The 21,846-nt window shown below is 41.7% G+C and overlaps 1 protein-coding gene across 4 annotated transcripts; it reads left to right on the top strand.

Moving 5' to 3' along the window:
* Window positions 1–4,019: 4,019 nt before the first annotated feature.
* On the top strand, window positions 4,020–20,652 carry LOC147202156 (phosphatidylinositol 3-kinase regulatory subunit gamma-like). Of its 4 annotated transcripts, none has more exons than XM_086115844.1 (12): window positions 4,020–4,605; window positions 6,276–6,830; window positions 10,068–10,202; window positions 10,556–10,661; window positions 10,866–10,964; window positions 12,299–12,479; window positions 12,794–12,916; window positions 13,540–13,682; window positions 14,180–14,356; window positions 14,572–14,640; window positions 15,619–15,780; window positions 15,868–20,652. In XM_086115844.1, exons 2-12 carry the CDS (start codon window positions 6,599–6,601, stop codon window positions 16,055–16,057), a joined length of 1,617 nt encoding a protein of 538 aa, XP_085971970.1. In that variant the 5' UTR covers window positions 4,020–4,605; window positions 6,276–6,598; the 3' UTR covers window positions 16,058–20,652. The 4 variants fall into 4 exon arrangements, with proteins under 4 accessions (XP_085971970.1, XP_085971972.1, XP_085971973.1 ...); XM_086115846.1 differs by having other exon boundaries at window positions 15,904–20,652; XM_086115847.1 differs by having other exon boundaries at window positions 20,298–20,652.
* The last annotated feature ends 1,194 nt before the right edge of the window (window positions 20,653–21,846 follow it).

Raw genomic sequence — 21,846 nt, forward strand, 5'->3', positions numbered from 1 at the left:
CGTGTGTATTTCTGCCGACTGTCACACTTTAATTGACGGAATGATACTACAGTTGTTTGGGCGTCAAAGAGAAAATTAAAATATTTTCAATCAGTTGGCTTCATGTTTGCTTTAAAGCAGTCCCAAGTCAAACGGGGACAAGAATGTTCTTCGCTATATTTACTGATGAACCAATGCAATATATACTGGTAGTCACCATACCATATGCCTTGTCCACCCACATATAGTTGAGCCATAAGATCTGTCCTTAATAGTTTGTTCTCATGTACGTGAGTGTAAAATCTTCAGCTCTCTCAGGATGATGTCGTTTGCAGCAGCGCACCACGGCAAACCGCCTGTGTCAACACCTTTGTATTTCTATAGCTCAGAAATTGAAATCATTACTCTGTGCCAGCAATTGTACCATATACACACTGACCAGTCACAACATTATGCAAAGTTGTGGTTGGTCTGTGTATATCATACAGTATTTGACAAGCTACAATTTGCTCAACTCATGGCTTTCCCCTCAAAATGCAATATAATCCTTGCAAAATGAATTCTATTGAGAATTACGGAACAGAGGCGGCATTTGAATTCAACAGTATACATACCTGTCAACTTTTCGGAGCGCCAACCTGTATAAACTACCTTATAAAGAGCAAAAAATCCTTATAACCTACCAAAGCATTTTATATGTCAAAATAACGGCAGAAAAAAACCCACGAAATTTTCAATGATATTTATTGTAGATCTCCATAATACAATGTCTGGTTAATGTCTAATCATCATTCTACTTAGTGGCATTACTGTGTTCAGAGTTGTATTCCTGCGTTACTTTTTTCACTAACTCCAAATCATTTGGAGTTGGTGAAAAAAAAAAAACGGAAATTTTCAGAATCCGTATGATTTGTGCGATACGGCCATATACGTAAGATTCACCACAAAATCCGTATGAACTATGGCTAAACCGTATGAGTATACACTAAATCAGGGATGTGCAACGCGACTGTGGCAGGGAGTTGCGACTTTTCCACTAAGGACCACACACTTCTTTATCAGGTGTATAGCAGAAATGGCATGTTTAAGATGGACACAATATCCATCCATTTTCGAATCCTTCAGGCAGTTGGCGGGCTCCAGCATGAACTGGTTGCCAGTCAATCACAGGGCACACATAGACGAACAACCATCCGCGCTCACACTCACAACTAGGGGCAATTTGGAGTGTTCCATTAACCTGTCAGGCGTGGAACGTGGGAGGAATTCAGAGTACCCGGAGAAAGCCCACGCAGGCACGGGGAGAACATGCAAACGCCATACAGGAACCCTGCACCTCTGCACTGTGAGATGCAATGTGCAGACGTGCAAATAACTCCTGGCTTCATTATTTCGGCTCACATTGCGTACATCCCATCCGTCGTTATTGGTTTTAGCAAGCTTGCAATGTTTGATTTGATGAGACACAAACGGAAGCACCAAAAGGTAGAAGGAATATGAATTTGGAATAATACATCACTTAGCAACGTCTTTACATATATGAACTAAAACAACCAGTTCATCCTGTAAATTGATCCAAAATATGATCATAATATAGAATCAACAAAATAAAAACTAAGGCCACGTTTAAAAAAAAACATAAATAAAAAATTACGATTATCCATCCGAAGTATCGGGAAGATAAGCATATTGTGACATTAACAAGGAGATGTTGGAAAACTTTTAAGTCAGGATTGATGAAATCTACAGCAGGAGATTTCAAGGTAAAACAAAAACAAAACACTGGATTACTGAGGTATTTGAAATACGACATCCAAAGTGTTATTTTCCATGCAGTTGAGGAATGTCGAACCAAACAGTTTGCTTCAGCCATCCAAGAGGCACTGGAGCCTGTTGGAGTGGCAGTGGCTGTGTGGGTAGAAGAACGCTTTTCGGTCTGCTTCCATTCAAATGGTGAAGGGATGGATTGACTTTCTAGAACGTGAAGGTAAATTTAACAATGTTCATTCATTTCAGTCGCACGTGTCTGCTGATGAGAGGTGGACAAAAGAACAACAATGCCAGTAGGGTTACAAATATCATGTTGGGAGCATTTGCAGATGATCCGAAGATAGAAAGGATTTTCTCAGCCTCACCAAAAACACATATAACCCCCCAGCCCCCCTTGTTTTGGTGCCGTCAACAGTTCATTAGAGATCACGATTTAAAAAGCAGGATATACAGATGCTAATGTCCACTTTGTCCTCATGCCGTTGAATTGCCCTCTCTCTCGAGGATTTTTTTGGTTTGTTTGTTTAAACTTTATTGGAATGCGAACATGTGTAAACGAACGACGCTATGCTTTATTTTCTCATCCTTGCTCATTATTACTTCATATGTTTGCTATCCAATTATCTGCTTACTTCTAAGCACTCAGACAAATAATTTGTGTTATTTTCAGATTCAGGTACAGTACTAAATGCATGCTTATGCAGGTACATTGGCCACAGCCTATTGTGCAGAGGCGATTGCTCTCAGACTGCAAGGGAAGCGCAGCTTCTCCTAAAATGTCAAATAGATGTGTGTCCGTACAATTGTATGGACATGTCATTGACTAAATATGCGCTACAACGCGCTCAACTTTTGTTCCGAATTGTCATGTTTTGGTTTGTGACCAACAGGTGGCACTGTAGGGCTCTCCCTGCAGCTGCACACCTGTTGGTCGTTATGTCGTTATGTAATTGTTTAAAAGGACTCCCGGCACAACCACTCAGTGTCGGGTCATTGTTTGCTTGCAACTGTCATGTTTGTTTCTGTCATGGTTCTATTCCTGTTAGTTTTTTGCCACAGTCATGGTTTTGTTTTGCTACTTAGGATTAGTTTTGGTTGTTAGCACTTTGTTTTGGATTCAGTTTTCTCTGTTTTATTAAATATAATTCATCAAGTTCACCCTTATATCAGGACGTGTGTGGACGCTGAGCGTCGACCGTGCGGACGCTGGGCCCAATGCATTGAAACGAGACGAGTCATTGGAGCAAAAGCTCAGCTTTTCTTCATGATGATTGGATGACCTTGCTGAGGCTGAATCTCATTTTGATTGACAGCGAAATGAGCCAATGATCTTATGGTGCCTTCACCATACGATCATTTTCATTTTTTTGAAAAGGAACGGCGAGTAGAATTCACGTATAAATCAACGGACACATTTTATGATGTAGGCTGAAATTGAGCTTCCCCTCCTTGACAGACCAGCATCCACCACTGTAAAAATAAAAACATTATATATATATATATATATATATACTGTATATATATTGCAGGACACAATACTGTTGTGTCCTGCAATATTTTATTTTTTTCTTAGCATCATGAAGTGCGCTTTTACTTCGGCGCTAAATGGATGTACAGTATAGCGTTGGAACCAAGTGAGTTGCTTGTACAGTATTTATCTTCTGCAGATTTGACTACAAACCGGGAGAGCTTCATACACAACTAAACAATCATCTCAACATAGTCACTGCAGCTTAGTGCAGTTATACTGTACGTAGCTTTCTGTAAAATAAGCTGCTCCGATCAACAATCGAAAATCAACAGCAGCGGCGGCAGCAGCAACATCCTCCTTTGGACGAGATGTGCTGGCTGGGACATCACCGCGAGGAAAAGAACTGCGGGGGCTGCGACTCCTGTTTTGTCTACAATGACCTAACATTTTTTTTTTAACCACTTCCTTCCACACCACTTCTTTCATTATGTTGATCTGTGAAGTGGAACGTAATGCTGGCGGAGTAGAGAGGTCAGGGGCTCCCCACTGCCTAGATACATACAGTCTAATATTAGAACATTTCCTTGATTTGTTAGCAGCATCTCTGCTGATTCCTAAGCACATGGCAACAAGCTGGCCAATAGAATTTCAGGAGCCCGCTAAGCACCTCGCTCTGTATAGCAACAGTGGCATCCTTTTTTTATTTATTTATTTCAGAGCGGCTTCTTTTTTCTTTTTTTCTTCTCCCCCTCTCCCACCGACTCATTCTCAGGCTTCTGACCCCCACTAAGCTGGCACACTCTGGGAAAAAGAGTTCCAGTGAGAAGAGAGCAGCACTTCTGCGATTACCTTTGCCTTTCTTCGACTTCTAAAATGCTGACATTGTTTATTGTTAGAGTTCTCTTAAAACCTTTTTAGGTTTTTTTGGATCAGACTTCCTGATATAATCTGAAATCTGCACTTTTATCTGGCAACCCCTCAAAAGTTTAGTCTTCTTTATTTTCAGGAATTTCAAAGGATAAACCAAAATGGGCAAAGTCCTGCAAACGGCTTCGGCATCATGAGGAGAGTGAGTGTCTCGCTGGAGAAAAAAGACATACCCAGGAGGAATGACATGGCGGGAAGAAGTTGTATTCAGACGGGATATACAAACACCGGGAGGAGGAGGAGGAGGAGGAGGAGAGGATTTCCAAAGATGGAGGATGCAGGAGAAGAGGCGGTACGGGATAGGAGGAGCGGAAGGACATAAGATGGCGTGAGGACCGAAGCCAGTGGTTGGTTTGATCTGAGCCACGTGTGCGTCCAGCCACGTCTCTTCGCCGCTTCACGGATGTCGACGAAACGTTTGCTTCCTCTGATGGCCGGGCTCTTCGGTTCTGGACCAGGTAAGTGCGTACCCGCATACTGCTGGCATTCCCAACGACGGCTCCATTTCTAAGGCAATTGGGGTGCCCACCCCAAAAAGTTGCCTGCGCAAAACTTCGATGTACGTTTCGGCTACATAGCATACATCCGAGGCAAAGTGGAGCATGAAGGCTTCATGCGAATATGGCGAATGTCAACCATCCTATCCGCAGAAACGATTCGATCCTTCGTTTTTATGCGGTGAATATTAGCGACTCGGCTACCGGAGTTCTGACAAACATGTCAAAGAAATATTTGCTCCACATTTTAACCTCACTTTGATATTATTGTAATTTTCATTGATCTCTTTTTTTTCTGGATTTCCTAATTGATCGATTATGGAGCAAACGAGATTGCTTCGATTAAGTCATCATCATCATCATAATCCATCCTAAATAGATCTCAAATCTTTGACTTGACAGCTGCTTTCAGAAAGTGGAATACGCAGTTAGTCGATCATAAAAACAAGATCATCGAGAAGTTACTTTGGGATACTCAAGTCTCAGATTACTCTCTTGAGACCAAGAAATTACATTTTAAAAACTGCGTCATATACGCATTTCGCTTGAAATATTTCTCGGCGGATTTTTTAGCCGACCGATGTACAATCTTCGTCGGTCTATAGTTTTAGATTAAACCATGGGCTTCTTCAAAGGAACCAGAAAATATCCCCAGTAATGTCGTATATTTGACATAAATAGCAAGGAACAATAAATTAAGTCCTCAAAATCAGTCGCTGTGTTGACATGAATACAGAATCTGGACGTCTTAATCAGTGACCTTGATAAAGGTTTTTGTGCTGGTTTGGTTTTTCCCGTTTTTTTTTTTTCGTTTGGAAATTAAATTGTGTTTTTTTTTCTCCCACCGTTTAATCCTATTTTGACAGTATGAGCATGATTGAGATCAATTTTTGGTGATCCGCAAATACAATATATATAGTTTAGTGTGTATGTGTGTGTGTGTGTAAGCAATGAGAAAACCCAACACCCCGTCTGTTTGACACCCATTGGCGCATCATAAATTGCTGACTAATTCCAGATGTTCGGGAAAGGATTTTGTGGCATTTCCCAGAATTTTATTGTGTATCTATGGAGTGGGGTATGACTAGAGAGAGAGAGGGGGAGAAAAAAAAAAGCTAATACTTTAAACGTCCTGCTTTGTGAAGGCTCTAATGGTGATTGAAAACAAAAAATTCAAATGTTTGGCTTCCTGTCTGCTGATTTTGATGTTGACGGGATGGCAAACCTTTTATTATTGTTGCATTACTTAGTGCAAGACCGGATGTCTGCGTCAAACAAATGAAACCACTTGAAGGAAAATATATCACCATTCCCGGTATACGCGCAACAAAATGTTGATGGGCATTGAATACAGACACAACTGTTTTTATCACAATAAAACAAGTGCGCGTGTCCTCCCCAATGTTTGCAGGGAAAGACATTTCCAAAGATTTGATTCGACTCAAGGATACTTTTTTTTTTTTTCAACCATAGGACCGAAAGCGGGAACTCTTTGAATGTAATTGAGACAGATGTGATTCAATAGTTAGCCCGATAGATTGATCGTTATTCATCCCATCTGGGAAATTCAATACCTGTTGTTTAAAAATAGAGGTTATGCAATGGTGACGGTGTACTTTCCCTCTTTTCAGGCTGCTCACTTTCAGCAGGTTCGCAGCTCAGCAACTGATGTCAGGAACTAAATGAGCCAATCATTGCACCAAGCAAAGTACAACAAGATCGACTGACAATGACACTCTGCTTAAGGATGCGCTTCAATGAGGGATTCGGGCAGGGGAATGAGCACTTCCTCCTGAAAAAATGGCATCCATGAAATCTGCACCGTCTCCCTCGCTATCACTGGCCATGAGTGTGTCGGGAAGCCGATAGCATGTGATTGACAGCACCGAGGGACCCAGCATCCTGCTGTTATACCACCTCAATTAAACCTAGCCATCCGTCTTTGTCGGGGAAAATGGCAGATGCAGGTTTGCGGATCCGGCCGGCGGCCGAGTTCCAGCCTGCGGATTTTCTGACATCATCGATCGCATCACTCAATCTGGAGGACGACAAGACCAACCAAACAGCAGATGAGGCCGGACCCAATTCTGCAAGTCCTGCCATAACGTCATCGCCATCCAGCCAATCACAACAAGAGACCGGGATATGTTCGGCTTCGTGCTCTTATCCGTCACCAGCGGCTCAAGGTAAAAATGAAGATGCCGTGTCCTGACATGATATGCTTACAAACTGCGGTGCGGCAAAGCAACCATTTCCATTTCAAGAATACATCCGGCAGATGATTTATTAATTCTAACGGCTGGCATGTGCGTTACAGCTCATAGGAAGGAATGAAAACGCAGAGTTAAAAAAATAATAATTAAAAAAAAAAATGTTGAACATAATTCATTTTCGGACGCTGGTCATCCTCCGATTCACAAACTATGTTCTGCTTAGGATAAAGAAATACTGTTCGACCCCTCTGAAGACACTTTGCTAAATAAACCTGCTCCTTGACAGGGATGAAGCAATAAGAATCGTAAAAGATCCTTTGCTGCTTGCGAAAATGAGGTCCCTCGAGACCCGCTGAGGTCTTGCGTGATATGCCGATTTCATGCATGATGAACAATTTCAGCTGAGGTTTTTGTGCAAATTTAGAGAAGTATTTTAGCCCTACAATACCCGAGATAACAGTCTCTGCTTTGGCCAAGTATTTTGTGAAAACGCGGTATCAAGCATGTTAAGACAATACACAGGGAAACATCCAATGGCTTCTTAAAAAATATCAATCAATCAATTAATTAATTAATTTTAAAAAATTGCTGGAGAAAAAATAAAATCAGTCAAATCACAGTTAGGATCATTCACCATTTGGAAACTAATTCTCTTGACCAAATTTGACGCAACCAGAATTTAAGTTTGATGTGATGTTTTGTGCTTTTTGGTTTTGATTCACTCCACGGCTCTTAATACTGCCACACGAGTGATTACATAAGAGCTCAATTGTTACTTGTGTATAGATGGGGAATGCGAGGTTTTCTTTTTACAACGTACGAGTTCGTTCTCTTCTGGTTGAATGACAGATGATGATAGACAGATGGTTCATCGGATCACCTGTCAAGTATTTCGTGTTTTTCATGGACAAGTTCACAGATGGTGTGTGAAATAAACCATCTGGCTAAATAGTGTTTGTGCGTGTGGAATAAATCAGATCAGCGAGTGAGCACAAATATCATTTACAAATACTGAGGGAATCTAAGATATAGAACTCAAAGTGTACACCCAAAGAGATTTGTGAAAAAAACAAAACAAAAAAAAAAACGTTGAAATTCCTTTTTGGGTAAATAACTGTAATTCCCATAAATGTGGACCCTTCATTTCAAATTGGATTTTTCAAATGTTACCCACAAAAATGAGGAGACATATATTTTGGGTTGTTTTATTTTCAAAATGGAAACGTTATCGGGTGTCTTAAAGATATGTCCGTGGCAAGTAATGCCACGCTGTAATTGAGTCGTTATACTGGTGGATCAGTCTTATGCAAAGCACCAGCCTTCGACTCGCCAGTTAGAAATAAAGAAAGAAAGAAATAATGACAATAAATACACCGGCAGGCGGCTCGTGGGCCAGTGGTTAGCGTATCGACCTCACAGTGCAGAGGGAACGGGTTCAATTCCAGCTGCGGCCTCCCTGTGTGGAGTTTGCATGTTCTCCCTGGGCCTGGGTGGGTTTTCTCCGGGTACTCTGGTTTCCTCCCACATTCCGAAAACATGCATAGCAGACAGATTGAACACTCCAAATTGTCTCTCGGTGTGAGTGCGGATGGTTGTTCGTCTCTGTGTGCCCTGCGATTGGCTGGCAACCGGTTCAGGGTGTCCCCCGCCTACTGCCCGAAGACATCTGGGATGGGCTCCTTTCCCCAATATTTTGGACTCTCTCATGCATCTAAATGAGACAAGTAAAATACGAGCATCACTTCTCATGTAATGTATTGTATCATGTTGTGCAGTTATACACTGCAAAAAATATATATCACAAAAATCAGCTCTTGCATTGGATCTCATGAAAGTGCGCAGGTGGATGGATACACTGCTCTGTTTTTACTTTGAAAGTGCGTACACCGAATTGCTGACACAAACAATGTGGACTTGATACAAAAACACACAGAAAAACTGTCTGGGGAACATGAAATCGTCACTTATTGACTGGGCCCGCTTGATTTGCACTTCAATGTTATGTCAGAGGAGGTGCAACGAATATGTTGACACGAAAATAGAACATAAACATCAAAATTGCTCTCTCGGATCAAGGCATCAAGTAGTCAAGGAGATTTTTAACAGCTGGCCTGATTTGATTTTAAATGCTCAATTGGGGGTCTTCAGAAATATCCATCCATCCATCCATCTATTTTCTGATATGCTTATCCTCACAAGGGTCGCGGGGGGTGCTGGAGCCTATCACAGCTTTCTTCGGGCAGTAGGCAGGGGACACCCTGAACCGGTTGCCAGCCAATCGCAGGGCACACACAGATGAACAGCCATCCACGCTCACACTCACATTTAGGGACAGTTTAGAGTGTTCAATCAGCCTGCCGTGCATGTTTTTGGAATGTGGGAGCAAACCGGAGTACCCGCAGAAAATCCACGCAGGCACGAGGAGAACATGCAAACTCCACACAGGGAGGCCGGAGCTGGAATTGAACCCCGTGACTCTGCACTATGAGGTTGACACACTAACCACCGGGCCGCCCTTCAGAAATATATAAATAAATATATATTTTATTTATTTAGGGCAAGGATTATTGTGTTCGGGCGTTTCTAATAATAACAGATCACACATGTTCTTGGTGCGACATAGTGCCCTGGCTATATACAGTGATTTAACGAATGTCTTTGCCTGCCATCATCAAGTGTCAAAGGTGTAAACTTTCATCAACTGCTAATGTCGTGCGGTGGACTCCGCACACATATAAAGGTCAGCCACGCCATGCCATGTTGTGGGGGATTAAATCGTTTCTTAAAGGGATGTTATACATATATATGAAGACACACCACTCAAAAGACCCGGACACAATAAACAGAGCAGCGGCTCTCGGGTCTCTCAGTGTAACATGAAATCTCTATGCGGACAGCTGTTGTTTGCGAGGCGAGGTGAGGTTGAGCTCTCAGCAACATGGATTCTGGCCCACTGTGCCTGAGCATTGAGGAGTGTCAGTGCTGGTATTCTAGGAAGTCAGACAGTGTCACCTGTCAGTAGGCGAGTCTGGGCAGATTCTCAGCCGTGGCGTACGACTAAGCAACATAACTGTATCCCTTCCCGGAGTCCTGGTCAGAAGGACAGCAGTGTGTGAACAACACAGACATGGTGCGGATTGTCATTTCTTGACTGCTCTGGTGGTTGAGCAGCATGACTAACACTGGACCGTTCTGCATCTGATGTCGCAGTGTTCTCGGAGCCAAGGATGAATGGGAATGACAGCGAGGCTCGGTCTCCGACGGCTTTTCTGCAGGACCTTCCCACCACGGTGGATGCTAATAACGATGTGTTTCAAGACTTGGGAGACGTCCCCAAGGAAGACGGTACTGTACCTGCTTCAACTTGCTTAGTCAAAAGGAATCTCTGTTGTGTCAGTATGCATTTTGTACATCTCCAAATAGAAGTTTTCTTCATTTTAGAGAGTTTACGGCCATTAACATGATTCTCCTTCCTTCGTGTGTCTCCAACCTTGTAACGTTGAAGATAGCTAATCTTCTTTCGATCAACCAAACGCTTGGATACACAAGCATGCATTAACTCATTCACTCCCAAAGACGTTTTTAAACGTCTTTTCAGACTTGGTCCAGAATTGGCTGGTACTGAATGAGTTAATATCACGGGGAAATGCATTGAACAAAAATATTATATTGTGAAGCATTGACTGTTTTATGGACAGGGATCCAACCCAATAACATCAACCCCAAAGCAATGGCCGAGTGCGATTCCTGCTCTGAGCAAAAGCAGCTGGCTGATGCAGAGTGGTACTGGGGCAACATCTCAAGGTGCGCAACAGGCTCTTCTCTCATGATTGACGATGGGAACTTGAACCGGTCAGATAGTCACTCTAAGTGAGACTTTTAAATACATGTCCCTAGACAACTATTGTTAGTTCATATTCTATGGTGCACGTAGGCCCCAGAAATAGAGAATTTGTTGATCAAAATATGTTTGTGAAATAATAGTCCATGTGAAATGTTGTTGACCAGAGATGAAGTGAATGGAATGATGAGAAACACACCCGATGGCACATTCTTGGTCCGTGACGCTTCCAGCAAGCTCAAGGGAGAATATACACTAACACTGAGGTAAAGAATCGGAGTCCTTTATGTTGCACATTTCGAAATGAAAACTTCTCATCATTATTTTTATTTTATCAGAGTAGCTATTTTTGTGTTGTGAAATCCTAACGTTGAGTTCACTAAGACTTGAAATATCTAACGAAACAATGATGTCATTTTTTTTGTTCGATTGATGGCCAGTCTTTTCTGCAACAGCCAATTACAGCGTTACTAAAAATAAGGTTCAGTATGCGGGCATATACCCGATGAATATGCCAAGTCACATTTATTTATATAGCCCTTAATCATAAACAGTCTCAAAGGACTTCACGTGCCCACAGTTGACAAATATTAATGGCATCCTCTGACCTTAACCCCCTGGAGGGCAAGGAACCCCCCGCCACCCCCCCCAAAAAAAAAAAACCTTGAGCAGGGGCCACAGATGGAAGAATCCCCCTTCCAGGATGACCAGGCTGCAATAGATACTGAGTGGCGTGGTAATTTTAAACACCCCCCCACCCCCACCTCCATACATTTCATGTGCCTCCTTAAGCCTGGACTCTGGTGACGGGTCTACCTCTGCTGTTAGTCTCTCTCCCACGGCTTCATGCAAGGATGGATGCTTTTTTTGAGGGGGGGGGGCAGACTGGTGAAATAACTGAACTCAACGCAACTATATTTATAGAGCACTTTAAAAACAAACATCGCTGTATACAAAGTGCCGTACAAGGAGCAAATATCATAGATACAAAAACAGTATTTAAAAACAGTTATTAATCACGAAGACGGAATAAGGACGGAAGTGCTTTAAAATGACGAGGACGGACGGGGACGGAGGAGGATAATTATATGAAAAAGGACGGAGGGACGATGACGGAAGCGTACCGAGGTCACAGACGGAGGACGGACCGGCAAATAGGGTAAAGTGCCCATCTCTGTACTCCAACACCTGCATTGCTTTCATGCAAACACGCTCATAATTTTCAACAAGGAGCAGTGGGCTGGAATTTACTATAGAATAAAATGTGACGATTATTAGCTCAGCTTCAGCCACCCCACACATTTCTGTTCCAACTTTCCATTCTGTGGGCAAGTGATGTGCAAGACCATGGACAGTATTTTGGGGAAAATTACAACTTTATTTGACAAACAACAAACTGACGACAATCCTTTGTATTCCCCAGCCGCAATCAGTTAGGTAGCACTTTCCATTACTACTACCGATACTGTAAGTGGAACTTTGTTTTAGAATTTCACAAAGGTGATGAAGATGAGGGGGTCAATGAAATTAGTGGTAATGCGCTGTGTTGTCAAAGCCTTTCCATCTTTTTTTTAAAATTACATGTACTTGAATCTTACAGGAAAAATGGCTCCAACAGACTGATAAAGATCTTTCATCACGGAGGGAGGTATGGCTTCTCCGAGCCGTTGACCTTCCCTTCTGTAGTGGACCTTATTCAGTATTACCAGAACAAGTCACTGGCCCAGTACAATTCCAAACTGGACACGCGCCTGTTGTTTCCCATCTCTAAATATCTGCAGGTGAGTCCGTTGGTTTGTAGTCTGTATCATAGAACATGTTTTATGATGTGATTTTCTTCAATTATTAATATTTTTTATTATACTGATGCCAGGCAGTATAAATAATGTCAAGCAGCAACAAATGCAAGTAAATTGCGAGACTTAAGTACAAATTTCAACTTTGATCAAGGATTTAAAATATATTTAGGAATTGGCAGTTTCTCACCTCAACCAATGTTGGTTTCGTGAAGAAAAGACCCAATACAAGCTCGTACAATTAGGCTTTTTTATTTAAATTTTTTTAATCAGTAGCATTTTTACTCTCTTTTGTGCAGCAGGCTGTGATGGAGCTCGACATGGATGCAGTTGGAGAACGGCTCAAGGTATTTCAGGACCAATACGAAGAGAAGAGCAAAGAGTACGACCGTCTCTATAAGGAGCTGAACCAAATATCACAGGTACTGTTGGATCTATCTATCTATCTATCTCTCTCTCTCTCTATATATATATATATATATATATATATATATATATATATATATATATATATATATATGTATATATATATACATATACACATATATAGGGCGGCCCGGTAGTCCAGTAGTTAGCACGTCGACTTCACAGTGCAGTGGTACCGGGTTCAAGCTCCGGCCTCCCTGTGTGGAGTTTGCATGTTCTCCCCGGGCCTGCGTGGGTTTTCTCCAGGTACTCCGGTTTCCTCCCACATTCCAAAAACATGCATGGCAGACTGATTGAACTCTCTAAAATTGTCCCTAGGTGTGAATGTGAGCGTGGATGGTTGTTTGTCTCTGTGTGCCCTGCGATTGGCTGGCAACCGATTCAGGGTGTCCCCCGCCTACTGCCCGAAGACGGCTGGGATAGGCTCCAGCACCCCCCGCGACCCTAGTGAGGATTAAGCGGTTCGGAAAATGGATGGATGGATGGATATATATATATATGTAAACGCACAAAGTTAAGACAAGTCAAAGCAAAAGACAATCAAATTTCCTGTTGAATAGTCAAGCGTCAAGCGCATCGGTTGTTGAATGGTCAGTCTGGTTTTCTCTCTCCAACGTAGGAACTACAGACGAAAAAGATGGCCATTGAGGCATTCAGCGAAATCATTCGCATTTTCGAGGAGGAGTGCGAAACGCAGGATCGCTACAGCAAGGAATACATCGACATGTTCCTCAAATTAGACAACAACACGGAGGCTGACAAGTATGGAGCCTGTTGACGACTAAGTTATTCAAAGCTACTTTCTCTGATATATTCAGTACATTCCGTGTGTGTGTGTGTGTGTTATGTTCAACAAAGGTTAAGAGTTGGTAGACAACCATTTTAAAAGAGAGCTCTTCATATACCATCCATATACCCTTCCGTTAATTGCACATTAAAAAGTCATTTTGGAGTATTTGCAAAGGCTGGCTCTTAAACATCCTGACACATGACCAATAATGAAACACAAAATAATGTTAGATTGCATTGTGCCCGTAATAGAACACGATCAATGATTAATGTGATGGTACACATTACAGTGCCTTGTAATATTTCCGTGTCATACGTGATGTTTTCGAAATCTTTTTGTGGTCTGTCATTTGTTAGGATTTATTACGCGGGGAATTCTTAATAAACAGACAATATGTAATACTCAGCAGAGTGGACAAGTAATTTCGTCTAATCTTTACTGAGGTTGCTTTTGTCTTGCCCGCTTCCAGGATGCAGAGCAACCCTGATGAGCTGCAGTCGAGAGTGGAGGAAATATATAACAGCAAAATGAAGATGGAGGAGGAATTAAGGAGGAAGGTGCTGGCCCACACGGAGGTGGACAGGAAAATAAACCACATGAAGCCAGACCTTATGCACCTCCGGAGGATAAGAGATCAATATTTGTTGTAGGTTTCACTTTCTTTGTTTCAGAGCTGTTGTTTTTGCTTCATTAAAATCTTTGCATGCCAATGTGACCAGTCATATATTTTTTAAAGGACTGCCCGTAATTGTTAGAACATTAAACCTTTGCCGAGAAACTGCAGACTGCCTTCAAGCAAATTACTATTTGTATCTCCTATTTAATCTACGATCGCGACAGTCATTTTGCTTTCCGTTACAGCTGGCTCTCTCAGCAAGGAACCAGGCAGAGCCAGATTGATGACTGGCTTGGTGTACGAAATGAAGAAGAGTGAGTGTCATCATTTATCCAGAACTGATGCCTGAAAAAAAGGCATAAAACACTTGCAAATTGCCAAAGTGACAATGTTGCAAAATTACAATCAGGATAGCAAGAGTGACATCAACCGGGTTAAATAACACTAAGCGAGACCGTGAATGAATGCAAGGCTGAAAAATGAATGTGACACAGCATAACGAGTGATATGCCTTCATAACAATGGAAGATTTGATACTTGAATCAAGATAATAATAATACATTTTATTTATAAGCGCCTTTCAAGACACCCAAGGACACTTTACAATAACAAAAAACACAAAACAATACGGGTTGAGCAGCGGCAGCCAAAACGCGCCAGCGTTCACTCAACCCGAAGGTCAGAAAGAAACCACAGGGGAGGGAGAGAGGGAGAAAAAAACCCACGCTCGAACTACCCTCATTTTGAGGATAATTTCACTACTTTCACACCATCCACTGTTATTGTTTCATGAAATAAAAAGCACACATATGGTGTATTAATCAGTTGTCCCCCAAAAAACTTCTAATCCAAGCAGGAACAAATCTAAGTAAAAAAAAAAAAAGCAACATCTGTGAAGCCAAGGCAGACCTCGCAACCTCCGAATTGTGAGCTTAGAGCCGCATGCACACGTGTCATCTCATGGCCACCCCTTAGTGAGTCGTCGTGTCACCCCGGCCGGCCCGCTGAAAAATGTCTGGCTCTGTTCCATTGTGGCAAACAATAGATAGACACACGGCTGCTGCTTAAGTGTCGATGAATTCACTGAGAAACATTGAGAGCGAGGTGAGCAGAACAGCGGTTTCTCCTGCGCCGAATTTGAAAATGGCGAGGCGGACCACAGGATGGCGTCTGTCAGCGTGCCCGCTAGACATTATATCGCGTCAATTTAAAAGAAAAACAACGAGAGAATCAGCGTTGTATGCTTTGCAATGTTTCATCCAACAAAAGTGACCCCTCTACTTTTTTGTCAGCCCATACACGCTAGCCGATGACACGCACCATGAGGAGAGGACTTGGTATGTTGGAAGTATGACTCGGAGGCAGGCGGAAGAGCTTCTGGAAGGCAAACGAGATGGCACCTTCCTCATCAGAGATAGCCAAAGTCAAAAAGGATCCTTTGCCTGCTCTGTTGTGTAAGTACCTTCCCATTTCCCTTCTTTGGCTCAGCACGACTTAGAAAGAGTAGAATTTCAGAAAGTGACGGGTGTCCTCCTGCACAGTGTGGACGGGCATGTGAAGCACTGTGTGATCAACAGGACATCCACAGGCTACGGCTTTGCTGAGCCCTACAACCTGTACTCCTCACTCAGAGAGCTGGTCCTCCACTATCAGCACACATCCCTGATCCAACACAACCAGCAGCTGAATGTAACCCTGGCCTGGCCTGCTCTCAGCCAGCAGCCCAGCTGAGAAACCACCAGCATGTCACACTGATAGCACTTTCTCAATGCTTCACTGTATGAGCGTGTGCGCGCACGCACACACACGCAGGCACACACACGCAGGCACACACACACACACACACACACACACACACACACACACACACACACACACACAAAAAAGAACTAAGAAAAAAATGAGGGACACCTTTAACCAGCTCAAATTTAGTGTTTTTACAATTTCAATGATATATTTTTAATACTGTGTATCCAGTGATCCTATAAATTTACAGTATGTCATGTCAACATATAAAAAAATAATAATATGTTCTGTTATTGTGGGCGGAACGATGGACAAAGAAAGAATCGAACACATTCGGGGCAAAAACGGGCCACGTTAGATTTTTAAAAGGGACAGATGGGCCGGGTCATTCTTAGATGAGGTGCAAGAAGAAACAATTAAAATAAAAAAGTGGAAATGTGCATGTAAAACATGTAAAAGTGTTTATTTTAACACGTTTCAATTGGTTTAGTTAGAAATACGTTGAATAAATTTGTGTGTGTGTGTGGGGGGTGGGGGTTAAAATTGAAATGTGAAATTTTTTATTTCATTACTTACAATAACTCAATTACAACATTATTTCATGAAATAAATCAATACAACACAAAGACATACCGGTACATTGTAATTCAACCTATTTCAGGCTAAATAAAAAAAAAATACTGGAACACATATTACAGGACTCTTGTTAATATAAATGCTTGGTGGGCCAGATTAAAGAACAGATCGGGCCGTACGTAGCCCACAGGCCATAGTTTGTATGGTCCGTACAAATATTTCAGATTTAAGATGGTTTTGACAAGTGCAATCAAAACAGAAAGGTTTCTTAAAAATAAGACTTTATTGTCATGTTTTGGTGTGATTCCAATCCCAACACGCACACACGGATTTGATTGTCCTGACTGATTAAGAATCTAAACCACATTCTGGGCCTCCGCTTTAAACACATGCATGCATATGTGTGTTTGATATGTTGAGTTTCCCTGTGTTGCAGGTGCATACTGGATCGTGATTTATAATTTTTTTTAAGATTAGATCATTTAATTGACCCCCTACAAAAAATGCAACATTTCCATACACCTTCAAAGATTCTTCTACCTTTAGGTTATGCCTGTGTGTGGTAAAAATTGAATTTCTTATAATATGATTGCATTATTAGATATAGTGTATTAGATAAGAAGTCAGATATGAGCATTATTTTTTTAAAAGCACACCAAAAAAAAAACCCCACTGAAAATCCACTTTAAGGCTATGTTTGGTCCCTGTTGTATGTTTAGTCGCACAAGACGATGATGTCAAAGTGTGCTCATTGTAGCAGCACTACGAGACGTGAAGAGACAACAAATAGGACGCTTGATCCCATTTTAAGCATTGACATGAAGAGATGAGATGAGATGTGACCTCCAAGCAGAAGAATAAAATTCATACAAATGACAAAAGCAGAGCAAATGCAATTCGAACTAAAGCGATTGAAGCCTTTGACCGATTCCAACGCATCTGCATCGATCGATCCAGGTTAAAAAGATTTGAACTGGAGCAAGTAATCCGGGAAATTCCGGATTAAAAGTGCCTTTGGGTGGTTTTGTAATGATATTTCCATTTGCACAGAAAAAGCACAACAAAAGGTCCAGTAGGGTATTGGGAGGTTCGCTTTAAGCTCAGCCATGACTTCCGCTTTGAGGAAGCTTTTGGAATTTTCTGTTCCGTTGACGAGCAGAATTGAAATGCAATTACGTTCATCGGTGCAGGTTTGCCGTGCCAGGATGAGTTCTTTGAAGCATTTGTGAGGTACAATCAAAACAGCGGTCGGCGATAAGGATTCTTCGTCGCTTTAAATGTGTTTACATTTCACATCTGTCCGGGACCCGTAAGCCCTGGACAGGTTTGCTCACCTTGATTGTGCTCTCAGAGTGGAGGCGGATTGGTGCTCCTCAAATAACACTTAATCGCTCAAAATTATTTTTCTAGTAAGAAACTAACACCGTCAAGTATTACGTATGAGCTAAACGGAAAAGGCTGTTTTAGGAAGATGTACGTTAGTCGATCACAGTATAATTCATGGTCTTTTGTGTGACACCCACATGTCATGTTCTCAAGTTGGAAGTTGTTTTCCGGTTGTTGTTTTGCTTGTTTTTCAACTCAGAACGTGCTTGATCTCAGTCACTGAGTGTTTAGGTTTAGGCGTAGCGATCTTCACGCCCGGTCTGGTCTGCTGTGCACTTGACACCCTGCAAGCGCTGCCACTGCACAGATGGCCGACCGAGCGACGTGTGCGGTAAAATGTGAAGTTTGTTCTGTTGAGAGCAGCGCTACCAGACAAACAGCACTTGTGCAAAAGAACTTACCGGAGGTTGTTTATGGCGGGGGTTCTCCAACTTTTGGGGTCCAGCGAACCAGGGGAGCAATTTTTCCAAGCACACCCTGATAATCCTTATGGCCAGCATAACTACCATGTGTACCTGTAGATGCCATAAGACAGGGGTCACCAACCTTTTTGAAACTGAGAGCTACTTCTTGACTCTTATGAAATTCTGAAGTTACCTTTATTAACCCTTTCAGGGACAACGATCACTACAGTGGACAGTTTATCATGTTATCAGGTTCCAGGTTATCATTATTGGTGCATGAAAGGGTTAATTTACCTTTTTTTTTTTTTATATGATTGCCATTTATCTACGTGATGACACTGATCATGTTGATAAACCCGTGCAAGCGAAATAATCCCTTCAACAACATTCCTAGGAAATGATAAGAACCAGGCCATAGGCTACTCGCGTGGTCCTTGGGGAATACCTGGTGCCTGTGAGCACGATGTTGGTGACCTCTATCATAAGAATAATGCTCCAAGAAATATGCCTTTTCTTCTTCTTCAAAAAAAAAAAAATTGTTTATGTGATATGACCCAGTGGTATCTGAGCTTTTAATTGGGGAAGAGTAATTTTATTATGTTTGTTTAATTGGCTTCTGTATGTCGTACACATTTTTGAAAATGATTCCACAATCAGAACTAATTTACAGCGCCCCAAGCCCCAACATGAGTCCCCTGACCCCTCCCCTGACCCCAGTTTGAGAACACCTGGTCTACGTAATGTTGTGTGATACATATTCACACAAGTAAGTTGCGTGCTTGTATTCTCGTTGTACACATTCATCATAGAACCCAAGTTTTCGATAGACCACAGTGCGTGCTTGATTCAAGAAAATATCAGAAATTTGTCTGCACGGTACAGGACTTGCACAGCAGCTCTAAAATGGGGGCGATCTGAAGCAGAATTTGCACTAACGCATCTCAATGGATGCCTACGGCCGTGTTCATGCGATCGAGTCGTGTTATTGTCTGTAACGAAGCAAGACGATTTGCGATGGTGCTTAATGTGTGGACTGATGTCAAATGACTGACAGAGGACTCGGAGAGTGTTTGTGTGGCATCTTAACCATGTTCACGACAGTATTTTATTTTACGTAGACAACTTTGTATTTTTGAAGTCACTTTCTGTCGCTGTCATGATTGGTACCTTCAATTTTTCATGACAGTGTGAAAAAAAAATAGCTGAGTGGAACGCACTTAAAATGATCACTGATCACACGAGCCCAGTGAAAGTTCACCGTACACGTCGTGCGCGTGAAATGTTCTTTGAAATACCTCAGATTTTCTTGCAGGTTAAAAAAAAGATACTCAGGCCTCTAAATTGGGTTTTGACTGATTTGACATAATGGTGCAATATAATAAAAAGTGTGGTGCGGATGATTAAAATGAAAAAATGTTTCTTGAAAATGTCACATCAACGGTCATATTGACAACGTTCCGTGAACTTTAAGGAATTCATTACAATTCAAAGGATGGTTAAGATTGTTCGAGGGTGAACAGGAGGCTGGTCGATGTTATCGTTGGGGGCTGCAGAATGTGAGAATGTGGTTTGGAAAAATGTGAAACGCCAGGATGAGCCCTCTCATCTCGGGTAATGTCCTGTAGGACACGGAGCGGTGTGATAAATGGAAGGGTTACAAAAAGAAATGTTATTTTTCGTGTTGTCAAACAGAAAGCAGAGTTATCCAAATAACAACAAATATCCATGACAAGGCAAATCGCAAGACTTATTTGGCAAGAACGACAACCTATGACTTTATTTGATGTTTGGAAAGATTTTGTTTCAGTTTGAACTGTGCTGCTGTGCATATGATCAAATACCTCTTCTTGTTTCTGTAGGACAGGCGGCAAAGTGCGTCCTGTTTCCGTGACCTTGGCTTGTTGCTGTTGTGACCGTAGGAATTTGTCCCGCCGCTTTGATCCAAATCAAATCATTTAGCTGCACTTACTAGTCTATTGCTGTGAAGAAATCTATGTTCATGGAAATGTTTGTTTACTATTTCAATTATGCAATAACACTGTGCGTTGTATCGCGGTAGCTTGTCTTTCTTTTTAGAAGTCAGTCATCTGAAGAATTGTGCTGGTTTCAAATGTTTTAGTTGCTGTAAAACTCCTGTCCTTCTTTGCCTTCTTACAGAGTACCCTTTGTCCTTGTATGCACTTTAACTACCAAATAAAGTCAAGGTTACAAAGACTTTGGCCTATGTTCATCTCATATGTGTTGGCCCAAAAATCCACCACTGACATTTGAGCGAAATAACTAAATTGTTTCAGATGCAGGCAATGATGACGCCTTTCAAACAATTGTGCTTTCAGATGACATTCATGCGGAAGTTTCGATTTGAAGGTGATTACGTGCTATTGTTTTTGTGTGCAGTCGTAGATAACTGCACTTCAATCTGCTATTCAAATATTTTGACCAAAGTGTGCAATATACCAGAAGAAGCAATTTCACATATGTACAATATTGTACGCCTGTGAGTGTTTGGGACACACAAGCAGCTGCTCTGCCTATTTTTTTCTCTGGAGTTGCAACCAAAATTTTATGAACTCTGGCATCGAACGTCACAATAAGCAGCAGGTAGTGAAAAAAGAAAGAGAACAAGTGCTTACTGTACTTCCAGCTTTTTTTTTTACCACTCCTAATTGAAGTTTATGATAAAAGTAGACATAGAACATAGAAAATTGTAGTTTTTCATTCTATCCATAGCCAAATTAAGGTGATAAATAAACCTTTTGAATTGTTCAAAAACAAAGATCTTACTCACCTGTGCTGTTTATTTCTTATTTCAAACGGTGGCCGAATTTTTACTTTCTGTACCTGGATTTGACACCTCAAATATTTGGTGATAATGCATCAATTTGAAATTGGCAAAGACAATTTATTCTTCAGTATTTGTACATAGCATTAGCCACAAGGTCAGTCGATTCTCTGAGCAAAATCATGTAGTAACAATAATGGCCAAAGTCATCGTTCAATATCAAACCCATGAGCTCTAGCTAAACGACGAGTGTCTATCGCTCAGAGAAAAAAAAGCAGCAACTTCACAGATGGCCGACCGTCGATGTACGATTGAGCGCTACGTATACTGTAGCAAATGTGCCGAGGCGGATTCATAATTTTCCGCACGTTCACCGTCGTAGTGAAACACTCAATTCAAATTTATTCTTACAGAATTGAACAAAAACTGTAGCAAAGGCTGTACATAAACATAAATTATGCTAATTCATACAATAGTAGTATTTGTCCCAGCTTTATTTATGTCTCTAGTCAAGGTCTGCAGGTAATCTCCACATTCTACAACTATTATACAATTGGTCACAGCGAAGAGGCATTTAGTGTACGAGGGACAGTGAACTCATCATCAGTCTTTTACACGTGGCTGTA

Source organism: Hippocampus guttulatus, chromosome 7 (assembly GCF_054856545.1).
Source record: "Hippocampus guttulatus isolate MCC_2025c chromosome 7, RoL_Hgut_1.0, whole genome shotgun sequence".
In the NCBI taxonomy this organism is placed as follows: domain Eukaryota; kingdom Metazoa; phylum Chordata; class Actinopteri; order Syngnathiformes; family Syngnathidae; genus Hippocampus; species Hippocampus guttulatus.

Excerpts from the sequence above, each read along its gene's own strand:
- LOC147202156 (XM_086115844.1), top strand. The coding sequence starts at position 6,599 with ATGGCAGATGCAGGTTTGCGGATCCGGCCGGCGGCCGAGTTCCAGCCT. Across the intron at positions 10,662-10,865 it reads TACTGGGGCAACATCTCAAG|AGATGAAGTGAATGGAATGA; the intron begins GTGCGCAACAGG and ends GTTGTTGACCAG. Across the intron at positions 10,965-12,298 it reads GAATATACACTAACACTGAG|GAAAAATGGCTCCAACAGAC; the intron begins GTAAAGAATCGG and ends TGAATCTTACAG.